This window comes from Antechinus flavipes, chromosome 1, assembly GCF_016432865.1.
Source record: "Antechinus flavipes isolate AdamAnt ecotype Samford, QLD, Australia chromosome 1, AdamAnt_v2, whole genome shotgun sequence".
Taxonomy (NCBI): domain Eukaryota; kingdom Metazoa; phylum Chordata; class Mammalia; order Dasyuromorphia; family Dasyuridae; genus Antechinus; species Antechinus flavipes.
The window spans coordinates 122,719,350-122,744,718 of NC_067398.1; the positions used below are offsets into that span (position 1 = coordinate 122,719,350).

Genomic DNA, 25,369 nt, shown 5'->3' on the forward strand with positions numbered 1-25,369 from the left:
TGCTCCCGTGCTCTCACTGCCGCTGCCCGCCGCCTGCACCCGATCTAAAACCGCCCCAGCCCTCCAGTAAAGACAGACCTTTCTTGGCGGATCTCAAGGATGGCTTCTCTTGGTAACTATTTGTGGGTTTTTTTCAGTCAAGCATTGATTCAGAGGCTTGTAATGAAGTGGATAGTGAGAGAAAGCGCGGAGCTTATGCAACTGTGAGCCTCCTCTCCGCCATCTTAACCGGAAGTCCATCATAGTTTTTTAAAAGGAAATTTCTGTTATGGGATTATAGCACCAGAGTCAATCCCTTAGATGAGAATTTAAGGTTCTGTCTCTGGGAGAATCACAGCCTAATGAAGTGCTGGAAAAAGAGGGCTAGTAGGGTAGAGAGAGTAGAGTTTGGCTATTGCATGATGGAGAGCCAGGGTTCCATGATAGAATGAATGTAGATGGGAGCATCCCTAGAACTTTATTTCTCAGAGGTCATTTCTACAACTCTTGGGAAAGTTAGGTAGGGTCCAAGTCCTCTGTTATAAGTACAGAGGATGTCAGGCTGCTGCTGTAACATCTCTTCACAGTGGGAATGGAAGGGGAAATTTCCTTATAGGACAATTATAGTTATAGGGATTGGTCATAATGGTCCTTCCAAGCCCTAAGGCCATCTGTGGATGTGAGAACTCTTTTGTATCACCAAAGTTGTTGATTGCCCATCTGAAGGGTAGAAATTGTGCTTGTTTTATTTTGGTTTTTAAGAATGATTGCCTTTTATAGAAGAAAAGAGAAGAAAAGGGCAAAGAAACAAGAATGAAGAGAACACTAAAATGATGAGTTACTGAGACTGTAAGGGGTGGTTCGTGGTTCATTAGCCATCCTTCATGTTCTAAGAGGACCAATGACATCACAAGGGTGTTATTTTGACTCATGGAATTGTAAATCCAAAGCTTCACAGAGTCATCAAAGTCCAGTGACAAAAGTCAAAATGACTGGCAATGGTTTAGGAAGGTTTATAGAGTTAGAGGAAGAGGGATAGATCCTTTCTAATTCAGTTTTCCTAGTACCTTTTGATATACACTCCAAAATAACTAAAGCCCAGATTTAATATGGAACCAAGAGCAAAAGGAACAAGACTACGGATCTAGAGGTAGAAGAAATTTTTTAGGGCAAGGGATGTTAACCTTTCTTTTGTGTCATTTCATAAAATCTATAAGGATCATATAGGGAGACTCATAAAACATATAGGGATCTCAGAATACTGTTTTACAATGCATTGAATAAAATATATATGATTATATAGGAGATCCATTAAATTGAATTAAATTGAAATAAAGTTAACAAATTAAATAAAAATTTCTCAGACTATAGGTTAAGAATCTATTGCAGTGCATCTAAACAAACTTCTTCATTGTACAGATGAAAAAATTCAGTTGTAAAGAGGTTAAGGGTCTTGTCTGGGGCTTAGTAATGGACATCAGAAGTAAGCTTTGAACCAAGGTTCTTTGTCTGAAGAGGGAGTTTCATAGTACTGCTCCTGCTGCATATCCACATAACCTATTCACTATTAAAAATTCTTTGAAGGGAAAAATAAGTTTGTCTTTTTTAATGTACTATAACAGATAGAAGGTAATAATGTACTATAACAGAGAGAAAAATTGGTATAAAAATAGATCAATGGAATAAAGTAGTAGAAATACAATTTACAACTGAAAATAACTATAAAATCCTTATGTTTGACAACTGTAAAGTTTAAGTTTGGGGGAAATAATTTATTATTTTATATTTTTAATCCTGTGATTTATCAGGGAAGAGTTCAGATGTTAGAGTCCACTCAATCTATACTCTTGTCTTGCAGACCCTAGCACAGTTTAGGATATGGAATAAATGTTCAATAACTACTTTTCAGTTGAGTGATTGGCTTATAGTTCAGGCAACACCAGATCTTTAAGAGACTTTGTGTGACACTTAGCATTATTTTATAGGTTGTAGTTAGAAAGAGTGACTCATGAGATCCTTGTTTTCTTCCCAAGTGTATATGGCCTTTAGTTTTTATCAACTACTAATAGGTAAACAAGTGTCTTGATTGTAATTTTTTTATTTGAATAATCAAGCTACCTTATAGACATGGATAATTCAGCAAATATTAATTAAATACCTACTAAAAATAGAACAATATGTTCATCCTGAAAATACAAAAGAAAAAAAAATTGAGCCACCCCTAACCTCAAGGAGCTTACTTTCCATAAGAACACCAAACCTTGTGCACAGATAAAACTAAGGTTATTACAGGTGAGAGAGAATACTAATAAATGAGAAAGATTAGGAAAGGTTTCTTGTAAGAAATAGCCCCTGATTTGAGGTGTAAAGGAAATAAGGGAGACTAAAAATTGAAGAGAAGGGGGAAGCAGTGCAATCTAGTTATGTAGGATAACTAATCTATGTAAAGTCATGTAATTGTGAAATTTCATGCCAAGTTTGGGGAACAGTTACCAGACCCATTTGGCTGTGTTGTAGGGTAAATGAAAGAAAACAACAAGTCTAGAAAAGTCTGTGGGAACCTTTTTCATAGGCTTTTACATCCTCAACTAAACAGCTTATATTTTATTTGAGAGGCAAGCTCTACTCAATAGAGAACCATTGAATATTTCTAAGAAGAGAAGTAATATGGTCAGACTTCTATATTAGGGATGTTATAACTACATAGAGATGTAAGGTAGGTGTCATAGTAGATAAGAGCACCTGGATTCAGGAGGACATAACTTCCAATCCAGTCTCAGGAACTTAGTAGCTGTGTGACCCTGGACATGTTTCTTTACTCCATTACCTCTCCAGAAAGTAAATATAAAAAAATAAAAGTACATATAAGATGAATTGAGAAGAGGAAACTAGAAACAGGAAGACTAATTGTAATAGTTTAAACAAGAAAGGTTGAAAGGCTGAAATATTTAATGAGTCTATGAATGAAGAGAAATGTGTGAATGGGAGACATGTTGTGGAGATAAAAACAGATGAGATATAACATTTAGCTTTGGAGGTTAAGGGAGGAGAGAGAAGGATTATTTTTTAAGTTTTAAAAAGGGAGTAGATAGATACTATGTGCTAGTATTCTCCCTAGAAGCAAGTAGTTGGGAGGATGCATAGATTTTGGAGAAATATAAAAGTTCTGATTTGAAAATGTTGAGTTTGAGATGTTGATAGGACTTCCAGTCAAAATATCTGGCCAATAGCTGGAAATATAAGTCTAGTGTTTAGAAGAAAAAAGTAAGGGACAAGTAGCTGGCTGGCTGGCTGGCTAGATAGATGATGGAAGGAAGGAACTATGGATGGATGGATGGATAGATAGGTCTGATAATTATGTACTAAGAAGTTGAATTAATGGGACCTGATGAAATTATTGAGGAATAGAAGAGAAGAGGTCTTTGGATAGATTCTGGGGTCACCTATATTTAATTGGCAGGAGAAGATGATGGTCTAGAACAATATTTCTCAAAGTGGGGTTTGGAGAATACTGGGGGTCTTTGAAAGACCTTTCAAAAGATCTATAAATTCAAAATTAGTTTTTATATTTCTATTATAGTAAATACCTATAAACATAACCCACATAAATAAAAATTCTTTGGATAGTTTCTCAATAACTTTTAATAGTATGAAGACAGTGAGAAGAAAATTTTGAGAAACATGGGTTTAAGAAGTCTCACAATGAGTGTTCAGACAAATGGGCATGTATATTGGTTTCTGGTAAGTGAGGTTATTGAAGTGTATTGAAAAAGAGTATGCTCAGCCTTTAATAGAATGAGCAGAGTGGCTAGTCCTTTCTAATCTCTGAATTCTGTACCTCATTTAAAAAATATTACTCTGCTTTCAGCACAGAAATGAAGCAATGCAGACCTGTTTGTTTATATGCTATGTGGCACAGTGGGTAGAGCATCTGGCCTTGGAATCAGTAAGATCTGAATTCAGATCCAGTCTTAAACACTCTTTCAGAAGGTCTACAAATTCAAAATTAGTTTTTAATATGATAAATATCTGTAAATATAACCCATATAAAAATTCTTTGGACAGATTCTCAATAATTTTTAGTAATATGAATTTACTGAGAAGAAAAGTTTGAGAATCAGCTGGGTTCACTTAACCCTGTTTACCTCACTTCCTCATTTGGAAAATGAACTAAAGAAGGATATACTCCAGTATCTTTGCCAAAAAAAAAGAAAGAAAACCCAAAATGCAAGCCCAAATGGATGAAAAGTTGAACACAATTGAACAAAAACAATTTTTTAAAAATCCAAACTTTAACTCAGGAAAACGGGGATATGTAGTCACAACTTCTGATTCTTAATTAAGGCAGAGGATAACTATCTTGGCCCTAAGCCAAGCTGATTCTCTTAAAGTGGCAAATCTTGTCTATGTCTGGGTAACTCCATGATATTACAAAGCATGAGAATCCACAGGCAATGATAACATACCCCATCACTTGATCTTTCTGTTTCTATATTCAGAAGCAGGGATTCTTACTTTTTTGTGTCATGTACTCTTTCAACAGACTGGTGAAGCCTAAAGACCTTTTCTCAGAATAACATTTTAAAATGCATATATAAAAATATAGTATTACACCACATTTTTTAAAGTTTATGGATGTCAAGTTAACCAATCTCATCTTTTAGATGCTTTTGGGGATCCTATCTTTCATTCTTTACTTACAGAATTATAATTGTCTCTTTAAGCCTTGCATTTGCTGAAGGAGTAAAAAGAACAGTAGGCTGGCTTGTCATGGGCCTCCAAAGTATATCATGCACCACAAACATATGATGCCTTTTGAGGATATGCTAGTAAATGTTTAATAACCAGCTCTATGAAAGAAAACAACACACTTTAAATTTTAATCTGCACTGTGAACATTATTTTCCCCATTACTTTCTTGAGTCTAGATAATTACTAAAATAATAAATCAAGCTTTGGTTAATGGTACTTGCCAACTTCAGTGATATAAGTGCTCACCTGGAAATTAAACAATTAGTTTTTCAGTTTGCGCTATCTACAACACATTCCTGGATCTTTCTTATATCGCTTTGTAAATGGCTGTTGTTTTGGTGAGATTTGTCAGAAAGTTCAGGGAAGCAAGAGTTAAGTTATTAAATATAAATATATGTGTGTTCATATAAAGTATGTGGGCTACTAAAAATTTAGCAAGCAAGCAAAAAAACCATGTTATATATGCGTGTATGACATTTAATATGAATATCTCTGCTGTTAGCAGTCCAACCATGCTGGCCCCCTTGTTGCTCTTCATATAAGACATATTTTCTTCTCTGTCTACTTCTTTTAACTGTCTGTCTTCATTCATGAAACATTCTTCAATCTCAAATGGATCTCCTAGTATCTTTAGTTTCCTTCAAGACTCCCCCCTAAGAACCACCCAATACAGGAAGCCTCTCCTGGTCTTCATCTCATCCCCCACTTGCTAGTGCCGCCTCCTCCTCCATCTATTTGTAATGTATTTTTTATATCTGTTGTCTTCCTCATTACAACATTTTCATTTTCTCTTGAGAACAGGTACTATTTCATTTTTTTTGTTGAGGCAATTGGGGTTAAATGACTTGCCCAGGGTCACACAACTAGGAATTGTTAAGTGTCTGAGATCAGATTTGAACTCAGGTCCTCCTGACTTCAGAGCTGTTTCTCTGTCCTAGCTTCCCCTACTATTTTACTTTTGTCCTTGTATCTCCAACACACAGCATGGTACCTGGCATATAGTAGGTTGTTGATTGATTGATTCCCCCCAGTTTTTGGGGTCTTTCCTCTCAAGGATGATCCCAACATAGTGATGTCATTTTACTCCTGTCTAACTACAAAGTTCAACCATTCACACATACACATAGGGTATCCCCAGAATCAATATTGTTTTATGTGTGTGTGTGTGTGTAGACATACGTATGATTATGTATATTCACACAACACACACTCATGCTTCTGCAAGGATCAAGCCCTTGGCAAGGATACCAGCCAACTCTTCTTTAAGGATAAAGGAGGACAAAAAAGGGAGATGATACAGATGGGCTTTGATCTGCAGCGTAAGGGAAATGAGGGAATGTAGGATGTATGAACTCTTGTCTTCTCAGTAAGGTTCTCTGCTGAGGAGAAAGAGGAAAGAGTTGAGGAATAAAGAGGCCATTTAAAATAGATATGGCTCAGCATATGATAGAGTCAAACAGGAAAGAATTAAAGGATTATCATGTAGGAGTGATAACCTCAGCTGAGGTTACATCAAACAAATTGCAGTGATATAATTGCATGGCTTTTTTCCGTGGTATTCAGTATTATGTGAGAAGGAATAGAGAAGGCATCTTGGACTGGGGTTTGGCAATCCCAACGACTATTGATCAGATGAGGAGACAAGGAACTCAAAAGATTTTAAGAGTAGAGCATAACTGAAAGAAATTTTCTTTGCCAGAATTTTGAAAAAAATCACACACACACACACACACACACACACACACACACATATATATATATGCATATATATATATACACATGTGCACATGTTCTCTCATAGAAAGCAAGCTATTAAAAGATTTTAAGAAGATAAAGTAACATAAAGCAAGATTTAAATAAAATACAAGTATTTAGTAACAATTTGGTTTCTTTATTCACTAATCTTTGTTAATTTCTGGTTCTATCTCAAAAGGGAATATATTAACTTGCCTTCCCTTTCTGATGGGAGGCATTCCCAATGCTTCAAGAATATTAGCTTTTTTTCACCCAAAAATTTTCAGGTAATTTTTTTATCTACCTTTGATCTTTATTGTAAGAGGCCTGTGAATAGCTATTTACAAATTATTGGGAATAAAAAGTTCTAGTTTTGTGTTTCTAGGCACCTACTATTAGCTTCTGTTTCTTTTCAGTTAATTGGATGGGAAATTTAAAACAATAACAATGACACATCCTATGATATAGTAGTATGATGCTATTGGTCTGCATAAAATCTGATGAGAAAAAAGCCATTTTTCTCTAACTTTTTCTGCTGATGGTCTCAGAGCAATTTATAGGGCATTTAACTGTTACCCTTCCATCTTGGTATTGTCAGAGTTTAGCCATTTTTAGTTGGTTGTCTGATTCTTTAATTTAGAAGTTTCTGGGCAAAGATACTGAAGTGGTTTTCCATTTCCTTTTTCAGCTCGTTTTACGTATGATGCAAATGGATCACACAGCTAGTATCCATCTGAGGTTGGATTCAAACTTAAGTGTTCCTGACTCCAGGCTTGGCACTTTATCCACTGCCACCTATTCTATTCTTGTATTCTTATAAATGCATGCAATTGACAAAAGATTGCAGAGAAATGCTTTTCTTTTCAAAAGTTCAATGAGTAAGCATATTAAGACCCATATCAAAATACATTTTATAAATACTATTTTTAAAACATTTTTACCAACTTAATTTTTTTTTCAATTGGTGAGCATTTATTTTTTCTCCATCTTACCTTTTTTCCTTGCCTGGTTGAACGGGGAGAAAGGAAATCAAAATATTATAACAACATTCTGACAAAGGAGTCCTCTGACTTTCTGATGTGAGGAAGAACGTATATTTTATTATCTCTTCTCCAGGGTCATTATTGGTAGGTTTTTCATTTTTTCTACTTTAGATTCTACTCCATTAACCTTTCATGTGCAATGTTCTAGTTGTCATTTTTTTTCATTCTGCAATAATTCATACAGATCTTTTCCATGTTTTTCCCTAGATTTCTCATATTTGTCTTTTCTTACTGCATCCTAAGATTATATTATTTTCATATTCCATAGGGGCTTTTTGTTGTTGTTGTTCTTTGTTCCCCAAATGATGATATCCAGTTCCTCTTTATTCCTCAACTCTTTCCTCTTTCTCCTCAGCAGAGAACCTTACTGAGAAGACAAGAGTTCATACATCCTACATTCCCTCATTTCCCTTACGCTGCAGATCAAAGCCCATCTGTATCATCTCCCTTTTTTGTCCTCCTTTATCCTTAAAGAAGAGTTGGCTGGTTTATTTCTAGTTCTTTGCTAGAAAAAAATTTACAAAATAACATTATTGCATATTTAAAAGAAATAGCAAGTTCTACATTTTATGGAAATGTTTTGTTTTATAAATTACAAATTAAATAATTTTATAAAAAGAGAACTGGTATTATAGGTATTCTCAAAAAACAGTGTGGTTTTAAACTTAGATGTATGAATGCAACAAATGTACTAAAAAGTAATTTGAAAGTTAATTATGTAAATTTATTTTGTATTTATTAAATTTTTGAATCATATTTTAACAAATTTAATGAGATGGAATACTATGTCATGTTGCATTGTATGTGTGAATTGCTTGATGATACTATCTCAGATTAGAGAAGAAGACCCTTCTGCTTGTCCATCTTGGTCACCTGAGCTATAATTAGGGACTTTTTATAGGGTCATTTTATAACTATCTTGTCTGTGTCAAAACCTCATTCTTTTGGGGGATTTTAAGACTAGGATTACAAATGAAATGATCACTAAATAATAATAGTTGAAATTTTTTACAAAGTTCAAAGTTAGAGTAATATTTGGTACAAAATGGCACTTATGTTTAATTTCCATAAGAAATATAAATATTTTTTTAAAAATTTAAATAACTAGTCTTTCAATAATTGTTTTTCAAGCTTGGGACATTTATATTTCTGAAGTTATTAAAGCCTGAAACTGCAACAAAAGTTTGGGACTGTGCTGTTTATTGACAAGCACCATATTTTAGAAGGAATGTAGACAGGTTGGATTATGTCTAAAGGAGAGTGACTGTGATTGTGAGGAAAAGAAAATAATGAGTACTAATTAAAGAAATTGGGGATTGTTAGCTAAGAAACTGAAAACTTTGGTGGGGGAGGGGAGTCACTATTGCAATTTCAGGTATTTGAAAGGTAGTACAGCAGATGGAAGTCAGGTCAAATAAATAAACACGTATTAAGCAAAAGTATATATTTTTTTTCCTTGCCTTCAGAGAGCAATTTCTAAAAATTTCATAGAAGCAGTTTCTGGTTTGCAATAATGGAAAAACTTCCTAACTATTCAAAATTATAATGGGCCACCTTTAATATTAATTCTCTGTTAAATCCTCAAATGGAGTCTGTGGTTTGCTATTGGGGATATGTGTTATGAGGCATAAGTGAGGGGGGATGAGTTATGACAAACTCTATGGGTATGGTTCTATGACTGGCTGTCTAATCAGTCATCAACTCTTGTCACTTTTTCCTAGTTGTCTCCTTGTCTCCAGTTCTTTCTCTCCAATCCATTCTATCTTTCCCTGAGAATCATAGCTACATAACATATCATATTCAATATAGAGTCATTTTTTTTTATATAAAGGAAAGAACTGGTCTGAAAGTAAGAGAAGTTAGATTCTTAGTCTGATTCTCTTATTAATTAAATGTGTAAACATGGGTGAGTTATATGACTTCTAGGACCCAATTTCCCCATCTGTAAAAGGAAGGCTGACTACAAGCCAGTATGGCTCTTAATGACAAATGCAACTTAATCACCAGACTTCATTAATCAGCAACCAAAAAAGTATTTATTGAAACCCAATGACAAAATCTCTGTCACAAGGAGTTTAAATCAATTGAAGAGACAAGACAAACAAAACAATTAATGAACAATCTACTGATTGAATGAGGGACCAAATTGCTGAAGACAGTCAATTAGATGACTGGACAATATATCATAGGGTGCTAATTATGTAGAGCACAGAATAAACACAAAATAAGGAAAATGAAGGAGAGAAAAATCCAATATGGATTTGAGGCATCAAGAAAGACTTTATGGAGGAGTTGAGAAAAGAACTTGTTTTTTCTCTTTGTTAGCATTCTTTTTATTTTTTAAAAATTTTCAACATTTACTTTGATAAGATTTTGATTCTCATTTTTATTCTCCCTCTCATCTTTCTCCCTCCTCAAAGAAACAAGTAATCTGATATAGATTGTACAAGTACATTCATATAAAATAGATTTCCACCTTAGTCCTGTTGTGAAAGAAGAATCATAACAAAAAAGAAAAACTGTAAGAAGGGAAAAAAACAAAAAAATGAAATTAGTATGCTTCAATCTGCATTCAGACATCTTAGTTTTTTCTCTGAGTGTGTTCAACATTTTCCATCATGCGTCTTTTGGAATTGGGTTAGATCATTGTATTGCTAAAAGCTAAGTCTATCAAAGTTGATCATCACAATGTTGCCATTACTGTGTAAAATGTTCTCTTGGAGAATAAATATTTTTTTATTGGTTCAGATAAAATCTCTTGAGACAGGACAGCCTGAGGTGAGGATATACTAAAGTATGGCAAATTTCCCCTGATTCTAGGAACCTGAAATATTAAATTCCTATATTAAAGCTGGAATACAACTTAGAAAACAGCTAGGTTAATATACTTATTTAAGAAATAAAGAAACTGTGAAGTTGTGCATCCCTAGGGGCCACAGCTGTTTTGTGGTAGAGCCTAGATTAAAACATCTTTCTTTTGACTCAGTTTTGTGCTTTCCATTTCCTCAGCTAACCCTTCTCTCCAGAAGCTCCGATGAGTCAAGGTGCCTTAGGTCTCTTAACAATGATGTCTAGAGTAGGAAGGATGGCATAATGTAATGGAAATATCATTGGATTTAGAATCAGAAGAATTAAGTATAAAACTGCTTCTGCCATTTATTACCAGTATAACCTTGAGTGAACTTCTTTTCTGCTCTGGTCTTCACAATGTATAATGGTAGTTGATCTAGATCACCTCTAAATTGGCTTTTAATTCCTAATATATGATGCCATCAATCTTTCTAGGCTCTTCTTTTTGTAGTCTAACTATGGAGAAGCTGTTTTTTAATGCTTCTGAATTTTAAGCCCCTTGTTTTACTGCCATCTTTTGTCATACCTTTTTTCCTAATTATTCAAGTCTCCCTTTCCCAGTTATCCATCCTTTGCAATAAAGAGGGAAAAAAGAAAGAAAGAAAAATGTAGTTCAGTAAAACCAATTGACACATAAGCCATAGTTGACAATCTATGCAATATTCACAATTTTATCCTTCTCTTTTGAAGAAGAGAAAAAAGAATATTTTCCTCCTAATTCTCCTTTGGGACTAAACTTGATCATTATAATTACATAGTAATTAGTTGGATTACCCCTCCCCCCTTTACATTTAGATTGTTGTCGTTATGTTTATTTTCTTTGTTCTACTCACTTTACCTTGCATGAATTCACATGGACCTTCCCATGCTTTACCATATTCTTAATTTTCTTAATAATGTTCATTTTCTCAATAAATTCATTTTTCATTCATATTCATATTTAAATTCATTCAAATTAACATGCAATTTCTTGATAAAATTGATTTTCTTAATAATATTCATTTTCTTTGGTAATACTCCATTGTCACAATTTGTAGAAGTCATTGTTGATGGTATCCATTACAGCTTTTCCAGTGACTACTTTCCTAAGCACAAATCCCTAGGTTGTCAAGAAGATAAGTCTTTCCTATGATGCCAACTGCATCTCCCCCTACTCAATACCAGTCCTTATATATAATAGTTCTAATGACCCAAATAGTGACATTGAGGACAGGGGGAGTTCAGTTTTATTACTTGGTCTCCCTGCCCTTTAAAGCCTTTTGTATTCTTTAGATGCTCTCTGGTTGAGACTTGTATTACAAATATGTAGACATTAAGAACATTATAAAGAGACAATAGTGAAACTGACTAGACATAGCATTTCCTGTCATTTGTCAGTTATTGAGGGTTTCTGAAAGGATCATATGACTCAAATGAACCATGTGCTTCCTGAGTCCAAATTTTCCTATTGCCTTGAAGGCATCACCTTGGAAATGCCCGTAGTGGGAAGATTCCCGGTGACTTATTCACAGCAGCCTTAATAAGACTTTTTGGAGCAAGCTTCATGGAAACATACTATGTGTGGTTGATTGTCCATTCAGAATTTCCTGATTATTTTTAGTTTGTCTGGGAAGTTTTCTTTCCATTTGCATCTGTGTGTATAACTTGGTTTATTTCATGAAAATCAAATAATTCAAGAGCTAGCAATGTATTTCTGTCAGGGTATATTTTTTATTTATGTTTTGGGGATATTTATATGAATTGAATTACAAAAGTAATTACATCAGAAATGCATTGCTCTCAGGAAGCTGAATTGAAGTTTTTATTAAATAAAATTAGCACAGGAAATTGACCTAATTATTCAGAAAGTTGAGATACAAACCAAATAATGTAGTACAGTGGAGCCAATGTTTTGACATGGGTAAATGTAGGATTTGCCAATAGTGCTGGGAAATGGTTTTTATTCCTCTGACTTTCAAAAAGTACAGTTTTCTTTTACTTATGAAAGTACTTTAGGGTATATTATATAAAAAATAACTTTCACCTTTTAAAGGCCACAGTTCTTCAAAACTGGCTTAATGTTTCCTTTTTCTGCCTTTTCTAACCACTGCTAATTAAATTGGAAATGTTATTTTGTTTTTAGGTTTAGAAGCTATATACATAGACTTGTCTAACGCTCATTTAAATTTGTCACACATGTGAGTGACCTTTGAAAACAACCTGATTTCATTCAGCTGTGAGTAAGCACAGGCACTTTGTTATGCTATGGTATAGAAGGTCACAGAAAGAGTAGTTGTTTAAAATCATCATGAAAACATTTGTTTGGAGATAAATTGTTTCTGTCTGCTCACCATTAAGCATGTTTGAGAAGAATGACTCTGATTTCATAAATATGGCTTATTGCCACCAATTACTTTACTAAGGTTGTAAGAGATGTATGAAATACCTTCAGAGGGGTTTTGGTCTTGTTATTAGTGTGAGAAATCAGAAAAGGATCTCAAGAGGATCATTTTCAATACCCATTACCCCCAATCTCTTTCCCAGTATTTTCCATACTAGCCTGACCACTGAACTTTGAAATATACCAAAAGGACTCATAAATTCTAGTCCAGTAGGTCTGAGAGTATAGAGTACTTCCCCTCTACCACTCTTGCACCTATCTTCTTTTCCTGAGGGAAAAAAAAAGGGGAGTGGGGAAATTTTGGAAGAATTGAAGAAGTTAATCCTATTAATCCTATTTTCATATCCCTTAAGTTACCATACATACATATTTTGATGTATATATATTTCATGGACAAATAACATTTTTGAATCTCATTCAGTTTTCTAAGACTGCTTCTGTATAAGTGAGTGAAGGATAGATGAACAGATTTGGAAATGGAAGGGGCCCTACAGGAAATCTACTCCAAATCCCTCATTTCATATTAAAAAAAACTAAGGCTCAGAGTGGTTAAATGATTTACCCACATCACACAGGTAGGAAGTGGTGTATCTGGGATATAAACCCAGATCTTCTGATTTCAATTTCAGTGCGTTTCCTATCAGCTAAAGCACAGGTCTTTGATGTATCACAGCTAGATGGAACAGTAGATAGTGCCAAGTCTGGAGTCAAGAAGATTCATTTTCCCAAATTCAGATCTAGAGCCTGATACTTACTAAGTGCATGACTCTGGGTAAGTCACTTAACTCTATTTGCCTCAGTCAGCTCATTTGTAAAATGAACTAGACAAGGAAATGGCAAATTGTTCTAGTATCTGCCAAGAAAATCGCAAATGAAGTCACAAAGAGACAAGAATGAAAACTACTTAGAAATAACACAATTATATGGGAAGTGTTTTAAAGCTATCCATATCTCCAAAATGAGATTTTTTTCTGGAATCCATAGTTTTATGGTGTTAAACCCCTAGTAATGAGAGAAAACATTTTGAGAAATGCTGCTTTTGTCCAGAGTCTTATGCCTGAGCATCAATTGCAATAAAAGAATGTGCCCTGTTTCATGAAACATTACATGTAGAAATATGAACATGAGAATGGTCAATCTCAAGAGTAGAAACCATGTAGGATTTCTCATGAAGAGGATTCTTTTTATTAGCTGTTGTCATACCCTCTTTGCTCCAACCACTGCTTTCTTTATCTCTACTGTTTTTTTCTTCTTTTCACTACTTAGTATTATAGAATCATAATACAGTGAGTTAAAGTGAAGACTTCTGTCAAAATGGGCAGATGAGAACAGTTTGTCCAATGATCAAGAAGGCTGCTGATGCAAGTGCTGCAGAATGCTCAGAGCTTGAGGAGCAGGAGTACATTGTATTCAATAATAGCAAGAATGTATGATGATCATCTATGAAAGACTTGGTTCTTCTCAGTGGTTCAGTGATCCAAAGCAATCCTAATAGACTTTGGACAGAAAATGTCATCTGCATTCAGAAAAAGACTTAAAGAGACTGAATGTAAATGAATACATACTATGTTCATTTCTTTTTTCTATTTTTTTTTTAAATCTCTCCCATGGTTTTTCCCTTTTGCTCTGATTTTTCTCTCCCAACATGATTCATAATGCAATATGTACTAAAAATAGATAAATTTACTAGAAAAAAGAATGCTTAGAGCTTGGTCAGACATTAGAGACACCAAGGTCATCATTACATCAAGCCATTGTGTTGACTTGGTTGCCAGCTAGCTAATATCAGAGCCAGGACTCAAAGTTCCTGACAGGGTTCAGTGGCTGTTATAGCACATGGCCTGTCTTCATTGAGGGTAAGGGTTAGTAGGGAAGATAGTTCTGGGCATTAGGAGATTTCAGAAAACTGGAAATGCATATAAATATCTGAATGTTATCCTTCTGATTACTGGGTCATGCCTCCAGAAAAATCCCCTATTGTCAAACCTTTTCATCACTCTTAATTTGTATTTCTCTTCTGGTAAAGCAATATTTGGGTAATATTGAAAATTCATTGAATTTTTCCTAGAAAGCTAAACTTTTCTTAACACTCTTGATTATGAATGTTATGCTTCAGTGATTGGTCATTGGGTCTTCATGCCTATGTACGTCAATCCCTGTTATCCCCTTCTTCATCATCTTTTCCATAGCAGAATTTCATTTGTATAATGCTATACCCAGAGTCCCACCCCCACCCCTAATTTTGGGGGGTTTGTTTTTGTTTTTGTTTTTTATATTTATGACCTTGGAAATAAGTGATAACTTAAACTTCTTGGGCCTTAATTTCTCATCTGTAAAATGAAGGTAGGTGATTTCTGAGGTCCATCTCTGGAGCTATGATTCCATGAATAATCTCAGATCAAATGACATCTCCATAAAGCCTAAAAAGACAATTCCCTCCTCTGAATTCCACTAATTTTTTATACCTCTCTCGCTTTACATTTATATTCTATTTTATATTACTGTAAAGTGTTTCTATACTTATCTTCTAACTAGTCTATGAACTACAAAAAGACAGACTGTTCTACCCAGAGTACCTAGCACAAAGCTTTAATCATAACAGGCATTCAATAGCTGTTTGTACATTGAATTAATGAATGAATGAATCATAGTCAAAGGTAGTATTTTCAAAGACCTATCCTTACTCACCATCATCCCACATTGCCAGTTTTTTTCTATAGACCAGACTGTCCTTTTCTATAATATTCCACAGGAAAAAAAAATAAATATGAACTTTATCATAGAACAAAATAATTGGGAAGTTCTACTCCAGAGAACGTTCACTTCAATTTTAAAATTATTGTTATTTCCCTGAAGTATTCTGTGCCTGAATGGCTGGAGGGTCACACTATTTGGATTTCTACACAGCTTTTTGCATGTGGGAGTACCTCAATAAATGCTAATTAATGATTTAGGATGGCATAATTTACAAAAATGAATAGCTTTTTTGCTAGCGCTCATTCATTTTCCAGAACAGTTGGTCATTATTTTACATAGATACCATACCTTTTGTTATTTTGTCAAACTAATAGACTTGCTCAGTTAATTGCCTGCTATTTTTGGTGTTATTGTCTAGGAGATAGATTCTGCATGAAAAAAAAAAAGAACCAATATAGTGGAGTCTGTTTTAACTCAAATAAGAGTAATTAAGCTGATGTTTTATTATAGATATTCTCAAGTAACAAAGGACAGGAGTCAGCACACATGATCACAGGTGTGCATTCATACATAGTGCCTTCATTTTGTTACATAAAGAATCTTAGAATTGAGAGAAAATTCTAAGCCATGATCATTTTTCAGGACCCTCTCTTTAGTGTATTTTATTGATGCCTTCTGTCTTTAAATATCAATTATTTCAAACCCTTTCTTTCATACTGAATTTTCCCATAAGACAAAGAAAAATAGAAACAGTAGCCAACACAGCAACCCTCTCTGACTTTATGAAATATTTCACACCCATACTTCTTCACTTTTGGAAAAGAAATCAGAAAGGTGAATTTTTTCCACCCTTCTTTGAAACCAAATTTGTTTATTATATTCAGACAATGTTGTATCCTGATCATCCCTTGCCTTTCTGCCAGATTGAGGGAGGGCTATTTCCTTGGGATCTACACTGTTTTTTTTTTTCAATTACTTAGATTTCCTTTTAGTTAACTTAAATTATCTTGCACTTAGATTGTTATAGGTATGGTGGATGTGATTCTCTTGGTTCTGCACATTTTTCTCTATATCAAGTCATGGAAATTTTCCAATATAATTATGTATTCTTTATATTTCTTTTTTTCTTAATGCACAATAATATTCTTTTATATTCACATACAATATATATATCTGTCTTCCAGTTGAAGGAAAGGCAGCCATTTTTGTTTTCAAGTCTTTGCTTCCATATAAAGTAAAAGCATACTTGTATATGGTCATACACTGTGAATATTATACATGTATTTTTTGTAGTCTCATATTTGTGAGTATATTATTTGTAAGTGATACATGGGACTATGCTTTTTGTAGTCTCATAAATGTTTTTTATGTGCTCATAAGTGTGTTTGTTTTTGTATGATATTTATATTATGCTATTTGTACTATGAATATGTTGATATATATTGAAATTTCATTTTTTTATCTCTGACTTTCTTATAATACATATACAGTGATGATATTGCTATGTTGAAGGATATAGAAAATTTAGTCCTTTCTTACATAGCTCCCAATTAATAGATAGATTCATTGCTCCTCTAGAAGTGTATAAGCAGATCTATCTTCCCAACGTTGACTTTTCCTAACTTTTTATAACTTATGTTCTTGGATTTATTAAACATTGGCCCGTTATTAAATCTAAACTCTCAATTGCTGAATGTGACACTAAAGATGGTGCATTATCACAGATTCTTCTTAAAGTAACTATAAAACACCAAAAGAAAATCTCCCTTGCATTAATCCTGACTGGAGAAGTAATGGATGGTTTTCCCAGAGGAATATAGCAGATGGTCTCCTGCAGGTCTGTAGGTGAATCAATGATTATTGTCTTTGGCTTTTGTTCTGCATAAAGTCTGATAAGTCCTTATGATCATCTTTCCCCTTTTTATTACATGGTCCTTTAAATTCAGGAATAGATTGATAAATGGTAGATCTTAACGTTCCAATTTAGTCTATAAGTAAGCTCCTAGCTGGAGTAAATCAGGAAGTGTCAAGCTCTCCTTATCCCAGAGTCTTTTTTATAGGTCTCTGGGACTCCAGAAGTGATTTGATCAAGAAACCATAGTTAATTTGCCAAGGGAAAAAAAAACCCAGAAACAAATCCACCATGATAAAATACAGAAGACTATCTATAGCCTGAGTTGCAAATTATATGACTGTGAATTTTAGCTGGGTTTCTGGACAGTTTCTTCTTAACAGGCAGCAGATAAGACCTCCCTTGCACTTTCTAACACAGTGTCCTTTTGTTTTGAGGTAGGCAGACTGGGTCCCCCTGTTAACATCCTACTGGATTCTTTAAACTGTTCAGCTTTCCAAATTCAATGGAAAATGCCACATCATCACATCAATCTGATCACTGGATATACTGTGAGTATATGGGTTTGGTGGTTGTTGTTTATTTGTTTGTTTGTTTGTTTTTAAGTAGAATGTCTGCCTTTCTAATGTCTATCGACCTCTCTTCTCTACTATCCTTATGTGAGCTCTGTTCCATAAGCATCCCTAATTCTAATAGAATCATTTCTTTGGAAATATCCCATTGTTCTTGAAATTAGGGCAAAAGTAGCTTGTACTTGCCCATTCGCTAAATGCTGCAACTGGGTTAGTCAAATATCCATTTGGTTGTTTTCAAATCATTCATAGCTTCAGCTCAGTTTTAATAGAGGTGTAGATATAGTCCTTGCCTTCAAGTTTGGAAAGACAAAGCATATATGTATGAAACAATTAGAATACTGCTATAAAACCACCCTAGTGATAAATGAAAAAAAAAATGTCCACATTAAATCCAATTGGTGGGCACTGAGGGAATGGAAAGGAAAATGACATAAAGTTTTTTTCACCTATAGAATATGACCTGAAGTAGGGTTACCATGTAAATTAAATGTATGGGAGGATAGGGGAACAGAAAGAGGAGGATGTGAAGGGAGCAATGAAACATAAGAAATTAATTCACTACAGCTTTTAGTGAAATTAGAGCAGTATGTATTCTGTAAGAAAACCTTTGTACTGCTGTTGACCTCAGTTAATTATATTTCTTCAAGGTGTTTTACTCTGAGGCTGGGGATGTCCTACATCATATGTCAGAAGACGTACCACTCAATGAGGACATGTTCAATATGGTGAGTCCCCATAGCTGGCAATGTCCCTTGAATATGATATGAATGTCAGTGCCCACAAGGATACTCAATAACTAACAATGAGAATTGGAATGTCTTTTCTCCTTTAAGAAAACGTATGTTTTTTTTTCAAATTTGCATGTTGGAAAGGTGAGAGACTACCAGGTCAGGATTTTGTGAATACCATCAGATAAAGTATATCTGATGTTTGGGCTTATTTTTCTTTCTTTCTTTTTTTCTTAGAAAGTTCAATCCAGAGGAGTAGAGTGGGATTGCATTCTCTTTTATTTCCTAGGATGACAATGATATAATGACAAAAATCATCATTTTAAAAAATAAAATGTGTATGTTGTATGTCACAAATATTCAGTCATTTGCAGAAAATAAAACAGTTTAAATTGTCCTGTTCTCTATTTCCCTTTTTTTTTTTTGTCAATTGCCTTGAAAACTACTTCCTTCTTGCTGCTTTTTCCTTATACTCATAAAGTTCAATTTTAATCTCTTAGAACTAACTCACAGGAAAGCTTTATAAATAAAAATGACAAATCTAAATGTTCCCAACTGCCTGAAAAGACACAGTGAAGAGAACAATGCATTTTCATGTGTATTTTTTAATGGCCCTATCTTCTATTTTTCCATTTTCTTATTACTTGCTCCCTCCATTTTCCTACAGCTTTCGTAATTCTTTTCTATGCTCTCACCTTTCCTCTTTGAGCAAATTTTTCTTCTTGGACATTTTCTTTCTCTTTTCCTCCCCTCCAATTTTTAATTTGGGGAAGATATGTTTTGCTCTCCCATCAACTTCATTTCCAAACCTATTCTTCTTCCCCTCCCTAAACAGCAAGCCATCTTTTATAATTTATGTGCAATTGTTTCAGTCATGTCCATCTCTTCATAACTCTATTTGGAATTTTCTTAGAAAAGACAGTACAGTAGTATGCCGTTTCCTTCTCCAGTTCATTTTACAGATGAGGAACTGAGGCAAATAGGAGTAAGTGACTTATCCAGGTCACATAGTAAATATATAAGTACCTGAGGCTGTATATGAACTCTGAAAGAAGAGTATTCTTGACTGCAGGCCCAGAACTCTATTTGCTATGCCACCAGTTGCCCATCTTTTATAACAAACAATCTAAAAGAAAAAAAAAACTCAGTAAAACTACCCAAGAGATGGCATATAGTCTGTACTTTTTTTCCATTCTCAGCATCTTTTCTTCTCATTGTCTCTGTCTCTCTGTGGGTGTGTCTCTCCGTCTCTACCTCTTTGTCTCTCTCTCCATCCCTACCTCTCCCTCTCCCTCTCTCTCCAATTCAACAAAGGGGACTGCTAAAGCCAAGCTTGCTCCCTTCTGACTAAGAGTAGGCAAAGGATTAAGATACTGGCCTCAAGGCCTTAAAGAGAAAAAATGTTCCTATTGTTGTCTCTCCACATAAGAACTTCCTGCCAGATCTTAGTCTTTTTCCTCATCCTGCTAATGTCAACAAGCATTTATTGTGTGACTGATTCTTTTTGTTCCCAGTTTAGGGAAGTAGTTTGGGGCTAACTGGTAGGGTGGATGTAAGAGAATTGTAAGATATGGATCCTGCCTATGAACTGCCTAGACCCTTATTGGAAAGAGAAGATATGAAATAGAGAATAGCATTAGTCTTTTAGGAATAATCATCAAATGCCGAATGTGTGCCATAGAGTACAAACATTATAGGATTGTAGAGAAAAGGATTGTTTATGTGGGTTGCACTGATCAAGGAAGATTTCATGGAAACAGGAATTTGAGGGAGCATGAGGTTCTGCATGTGACCTGAAATTCACAGGACCTGAAATTTAGATCTTGGCTAGATTTGGAACTGGAAGAGATCGTAGAATCCAAAGGAAATTAAAGAAGAGAAGAGTTACCCAAGGTCAAACAGCAAGAAATGTCTAAAATGGAGATAATACTTTTACTCTTGTCTTTGTGAGCTTTTCTGTGATGAAACCATTTTGTAAAATGTAGAATTCTGCATAAATGTGGCATCATAGCATTTGACTGACAAGATGGGATAGGAAGGGCATCCCTTCCTATGGGATAGGATGAAGGAAAAGCTCAGTGTACTAAAAGACTAGAATTGGTTATGGAATTACAAAAAAATTGTCTGGACTGACTAGAGCAGAGAGCTCCTGAGGGAATGATTCGGGTCCCCAGCTTTGCCCAGGCATTAGCATAGTTGGTTTGCAGAGTGACTTTGAAGTTTTCAGTGTCCCATCATTCTTCATGCTATTGTTTCTTTTCTTTCCCCTTTACAGGGTCACCATGATGGCCAGGCATCTTTTGTAAGTATGCTTTAAATGCTAATGTATCCATGATGCAACTCTAAAAGTGTAGGTGGTCTTTTCTCATCCAAATATTGAAGTTGGCAGACACCCTTTTGATATTTATTAATCAAAAAGACCAACCAGACAGTGCATACTGCTAGTGAAAGCAGAGACCATGGAGTGTACAAGGTGAATTTTTAATCATTAAAAAAATAAGCCTCTTTTAGCCTTGCTGTGTGATGCTTCAGCTCACATAGCAATATAAGCATGAGGCCCATTTTTAAAGATTGAAATAATTTAATCTCTGTCTTGAGACCAGGTGAAATAGATTGGAAGAGAGAAAAAATATTTAAACTGGTAAAGTGAAATGGTATTTTAAAAAAAACTCTTTTCCTTTCTTTCCTTCTTCTCAATCCCCCTAAACTTTTGCTGCACACAGTTTCAATTACTTCCGACAATTCTTCAGGATGTAGTCAATTCAACTAAACAAAAGGTGATTTTTGAAAGTAGAACTTATAGCCTGTTTACTGAAAAATAAGGATTTAAGTGAAAATGGTGGGTTTAATTTTTTTGGTAGACTTCTAAACAATGGACTGGATTGACAAGCACTTGTTCTGGTTCAGTTAATAAAATGGCCATAATAACTTGACTTCTTGTTTGGAGTACAGATCTATTGTTTCATGATCCATCCATAGGCATTCATTAAGTGAAAAGAATACTAGATTTTGAGTCAGTGGTGTAGGTTCCATTACTGCCTCCATAATTTTCAATATAAGCTTGGGAAAGGTAATTAACCTTTCTAAGCCTCTATTTCATAATATGTAAAAATTAGTGACTTGAACTTTGTTATTGTTCAGCCATTTCAGTTGTGTCTTACCTCATACACAGTTTTCTTGGCAAAGATACTGAAGTGATTTGCCATTTTCTTCTCCAGCTCATTTTACAGATGAAGAAACTGAGGCAAATAGAGCTAAATAATTTTCCCAGGGTCACACAGTTGGTTACTGTCTGAAACCACATTTGAACTCACGGAAAATGAGTCTTTATGATTCCAGGCCCAGCACTGGAATGCGAGTACCCTGTAAGCATATTAGAAAGGTAGGAAGGAGCCTTTAAAAGCTAATTACAGTATTTGATAAGAATAGGGAATGATTGGAGTATTGAGGAGAGGAAGTAACATGATCAGACTTTATTTAATCTTTGGTAACTGAATGGAAGATGCCTTAGAACAGGAGATATTTGAGACAGGGACATCAACCAGAAAGTCTGTTTCTGCTGGAATAAATATCTTCTAAGATCACATCTATCAGGGCTTTTTAAACTTCTTCCACTTAGGACCCCTTTTCATGAGAAACTTTTACAAAATCCCAGTTATATAAGTATACAAATCAAACATTTCCTAATAAAAAATCATAATTTTATGACCCCAACATTCAGTTAGGAGGTAGTATGAGGTAGTAAATCACAGATTAAGAAGCTGGGATCTTGTGAGATCCTAGGCAAATTAACCCCAATTGCCTCAGCAAAAAGAAAAAAAAGAAGAAGAAGAAGAAGCTGGAATCTATGTGACTGGAAGGAGAGATAAGAGATATTGTGGCATGGATCCCAGTGGGACAGGAATTGAGGAACAGAAGAGTATAGGCAGGTTATATTCAGTTCCCACAAGCAAAGAACTCTTGAGTGAACTTTCTTGTCTTTTCACCAATTGTAAAATAAGGAAACTTTGGATTTGCTAACTGCAGATCAGAGAACTATATATGCAAAAGGATAACAAATAATTATGGCATAATCCATGCTATTGCAGGGTTTAAAACCCAACAAGGAATAGGTATGGTAGGGAAATAAAGGGATACACTGCACTCATCTTAGACCATTGTAACAGAAGTTTATTGTATGTTAGGTGATGGGAATATAAAGATGGAAGAAAACATAGTCCATACCCTCAAGGAGTTTACATTATCTCTCTTTTTTGGGGGGGGATTGAGGGAGGTGACATTCAGAATTAAGTGATTTTTTTTTGTCCAGGGTCCCACAGCAAATAAATGCCTGAGATCTGATTTGTATTCAGTTCTTCCTGATTCCAGGATTGGCGATCTATTTACTATGACATCTTGCTGCCTCTATGTTGTTTTTAAATATTATGAAATAAAATTTGAGTAAAATATATAAAAACATAGAATGAATTTTGGCAAATGAATTGGTTAGTTCAGTTCATGTGAGAAACTAAAGCAGATGCTTAAAAGGAAGTCTCTCCTTATATTTAGCCTGGCACATCTGCCACCTTGACATTAGATTATCAGAGCACAGGCATTTAAAGGGCTGTTTTATTGATCTTGAGTGTTTGTGGTCACTCAGTCAGAATGGCTGCTATGGGGGCATTTGTTCTTCTGGAATGCAAAATACAGTAGTCTGATTGTCGGAAGTAGCCCAGCATCCCTGAGGAACACTTCCAGAAAAGAGGAGGATGTTGTGGAAAATCTATTCAGTGCCAGATGCAAACATAAGAGGTTCGAGTAATGATGAGAGTCTCACTTTGGGGAGATTTCCGGGGAATAGCTAGGGGTTGGCTAGGGTTCTCATAGATAACTCATCTTTTCATGAATCTGCAAGAAATAGCTCAACCCATTCTCATACTTTATTTCTTCCCTCCCATTTCTTCCCCTCTTTTGCTCTCCTTTACTCTTTTTCCTCTCCCATTCTCTCCTCTGCTGGTATCCTATTGCAAAGACCTTTCAATGCTTTTCTGACAAAATGCTCCCCATAGTACAAATTATATAATCATGTGATAAATATTTCCTTTTTAAAAATAGCTTTTTTATTTTCAAAAATATACAAAAATAGTTTACAACATTTACCCTTGCAAAACCCTATGCTCCAAAATTTTTTCTCTCTCCCTTCCCCTTATCCCCTCTTCTAAACAGCAAGTAATCTAATATATATTAAACATGTATAATTCTTCTATACATATTTCCACAATTATCATGCTGCACAAGAAAAATCAGATCAAAAAGGAAAGTAATTGAGAAAGAAAACAAAATGCAAGCAAACAACAAAAAAGGTGAAAATCCTATGTTATAAACCTTTCTCAGTCTCCACAGTCCTCTCTATGGGTATAAATGGCTCTTTTCTTCACAAGATCTTTGGAACTGGCCCGAATCATTTCATTGTTGAAAAGAGCCATGTTCATCAGAGTTAATCATTGCTTTTGCCGTGTATAATGATCTCCTGGTTCTACTCATTTCATTTAGCATCAGTTCATGTAAGTCTCTCCAGGCCTCTCTGAAATCATCCTGCTGGTCATTTCTTACAGAACAGTAGTATTCCATAACATTCATATACCATAAATTACTCAGCCATTCCCCAATTGATGTGCATCCACTGAGTTTCCAGTTTCTTAGCACTACAAAAATGACTTCCACAAACTTTTTTGCACAGTGGGTCCTTTCCCCTTTTTAATAATCTCTTTGAGATACAGTCCAGTAGACACTGTTGAATTAAAAGGCATGCACACTTTGATAGCCCTTAGGCCACAGTTCCAAATTGCTCTGCAGAATGGTTGAATCAGTTCACAAGTCCATCAATAATGTATTAGTGTCCCAATTTTCCCACATCCCTGCCAACATTTATCATTATCTTTTACTTTCATTTTAGCCAATCTGTAAGGTGGATAGTGGTTGTCTTAATTTGAATTTCTCTGGTCAATAGTGATTTAGAACACTTTTTTTCATATGATTAGGAATGGTTTTAATTTCTTCATTTGAAAATTGTCCATATCCCTTAACTAATTTTCAATTGAAGAATGGCTTGAATTCTTATAAATTTGAGTTAATTCTCTATATATTTTCATCAGAACCTTTGGATGTAAAAACTTTCCCCCAATTTTCTGCTTACTTTCTAATCTTGTCTACATTAATTTTATTGGTATAAAACATTTTTAATTTAATATAATCAAAATTATCCACTTTGCATTTCAGTGTATTTGAGTTCTTCTTTGGCCATAAATTCCTTCCTTCTCCACAGATCTGAGAGATAGACTATCCTGTGTTCTTCTAATTTACCCATATTATTACTCTTTATGTCTAAATCATGAACCCATTTTGACCTTATCTTGGTATAGGGTGCAAAGTGTTGGTCAATGCCTAGTTCTGCTATACTGTTTTTCAATTTTCCAAGCAATTTTTGTCAAATAGTGAGTTTTTATTCCAGAAGCTGGGGTCTTTGGGTTTGTCAAACACCAGATTACTATAATTACTGACTATTGTGTTCTCAAAAATTTAAGTTACTTATTGGTGTTTCCTGCTGATCTTTAAAAGAAGCAAAAGAATCCCAGATTCTGGAGTCTATCTTAAACTAAGTATTTGCCCTGGGTTTCTTTTGTATAAATGAAGCAAATAGAAGCAAAGGATCAGGGACAGGAAAGTATTTGGAGTAAAAAGGACCTTAGATCATCTAATATAATCTTCTTATTTAACAGATGAGGAAACTGAAGCCTAGA

The 25,369-nt window shown here is 34.7% G+C and overlaps 1 protein-coding gene across 1 annotated transcript in view; it reads left to right on the plus strand.

Moving 5' to 3' along the window:
• Positions 1-25,369, plus strand: part of EGFLAM (EGF like, fibronectin type III and laminin G domains) — a 243,022-nt gene that overhangs the window by 80,416 nt on the left and 137,237 nt on the right. Inside the window, exons 2-4 of the mRNA XM_051990183.1 lie at positions 17,729-17,838; positions 18,510-18,587; positions 20,866-20,892. Coding sequence (XP_051846143.1) covers positions 17,729-17,838; positions 18,510-18,587; positions 20,866-20,892 — 215 coding nt within the window. The remainder of the gene's footprint in view (positions 1-17,728; positions 17,839-18,509; positions 18,588-20,865; positions 20,893-25,369) is intronic.